Source organism: Egretta garzetta, unplaced genomic scaffold (genome assembly GCF_000687185.1).
Source record: "Egretta garzetta isolate BGI_Z169 unplaced genomic scaffold, ASM68718v1 scaffold426, whole genome shotgun sequence".
NCBI classification, from domain to species: Eukaryota; Metazoa; Chordata; class Aves; order Pelecaniformes; family Ardeidae; genus Egretta; species Egretta garzetta.
In genome coordinates this window covers 2614914-2616345 of record NW_009259977.1, presented here as the reverse complement: position 1 = coordinate 2616345, position 1432 = coordinate 2614914, and the positions used below count along the sequence as shown (strand labels likewise).

The window sequence follows — 1432 nt, the reverse complement described above, 5'->3', positions numbered from 1 at the left end:
CCGTGCCCAACCACCCCTCCCGGGAACGGCTCCTCTCCCACCCACCGTCCCAGGGCTGACCAGCCCCCAACCACACCAACCCCCAGGGGAAACACACGCATCATCATCACACAGACCTTCAAACAGCTTCAAATCATGCAATAACAAAAAAAAAATAAAAATACTGCCTCCCACCCTGCCCCTGCCAGCCCCTGGGAAGGGGGGTTCCTCCTCTGCAAGACAGCAAACAGCTCTGAGGGGAGGACCAGAGGCGAAACCCCCTCCTTATCTCTGGAGATGCCCGTGCCTCCTGCCTCATACCAGCATCGCCTCTTATCTGCGCAGGGGATTTTTCCCAGCCGTTACTCTGTGGGGGCTCCTGAGGACACTAAGCTTTCCTGACTTCCCCACCTATGTCTCCACAGCCACTTCTGGGCCAGCATCCAGCCACCACCCCACCTCTGAGGCCAACTGCAGCCCCTGCAAGCATCCCAGGGAGGAAGAAGAGGAGGAGGAGGAGGAGTGTGCCCATGGCAGCTCCGCAATGGAGGAGGTGGTTGAGCACCAGCACTCCCTGCCCAGTGGCACAGACCAGCAAGCACAGGGGGGGCTGCAGGGTGGAGACACAGAAGGGAAGGGGACAGAGGGCTTGCAGAGAGGTGACAGAGTCACCGTCTTGGCCATCCACACCGCTCCTGCCACATTTGCACCCCAAACCCTGCTATCTGCTGAGCGCAAGGCTGCGCTGTCTCCGCCAGCCCAGCCCCAGCAGCAAGGCAGCCATGGAAATTGGATGTTTTCCACCCCAAATTCTTTCCTTTTTGGAAAGGAGTTTACCAATAAAAGGCACTTACTGCAGAATCACAGTCCAGACTCAGGCCACTTGAAAAAGAGCTAATTTCCTTCCTATTTAAGCAAAAAGCCGAGAACACATTCACCCCAGCTGTTCCCTCCCTCCTGTGAATAATGGAGGAGAGAGAAGCTCATTCATGAGCTCCAGCTTCACCATGTCCCTGGTCCATGCAGCCTGTTCCCAGAACGGAAAGACACCCAGGCTGGGTCACCCATCCCCAGGGGTGATGACCCCCCAGCAGCTCCCAGGACTCACGAGACCCTTGAGAGGCGCAGGAGAGGAGGGAGCAGCGCAGCCCCCAGCAGCCAATGCTGCTTTGAACAAGAGCAAGGGAGGCCAAGGGGCAGCTCGCCCACCACTTTGGGACACAGCAGGGTTCCCAAAGTCACACACAGAAGATTTTGCTCCAATGGGAAGCAAGCTGTGCTTGCAGAGGGCGCGCTCCCACAGTGGTTGCACCCACTCCCCAGCTCCGCACCCAGCAGCCCCACGCGCTGCCCGGCTCTGCCCTCACCTTCCTGCTGCCATGCGAGGAGAAGCTGTGCGAGTGTCGCTGGAGGCTGCCCCCGCTCAGATCCAGCTGCGGCTTCCAGACCTCCC

At 59.1% G+C, this 1432-nt stretch overlaps 1 protein-coding gene across 1 annotated transcript in view; it reads right to left on the bottom strand.

The window, feature by feature from the left end:
- SLC9A3R2 (SLC9A3 regulator 2) overlaps positions 1–1432 on the bottom strand; it is a 53000-nt gene that overhangs the window by 35010 nt on the left and 16558 nt on the right. The window contains 1 exon segment of the mRNA XM_035895949.1: positions 1347–1432. This exon segment is cut by the window's right edge and continues 47 nt beyond it. Coding sequence (XP_035751842.1) covers positions 1347–1432 — 86 coding nt within the window.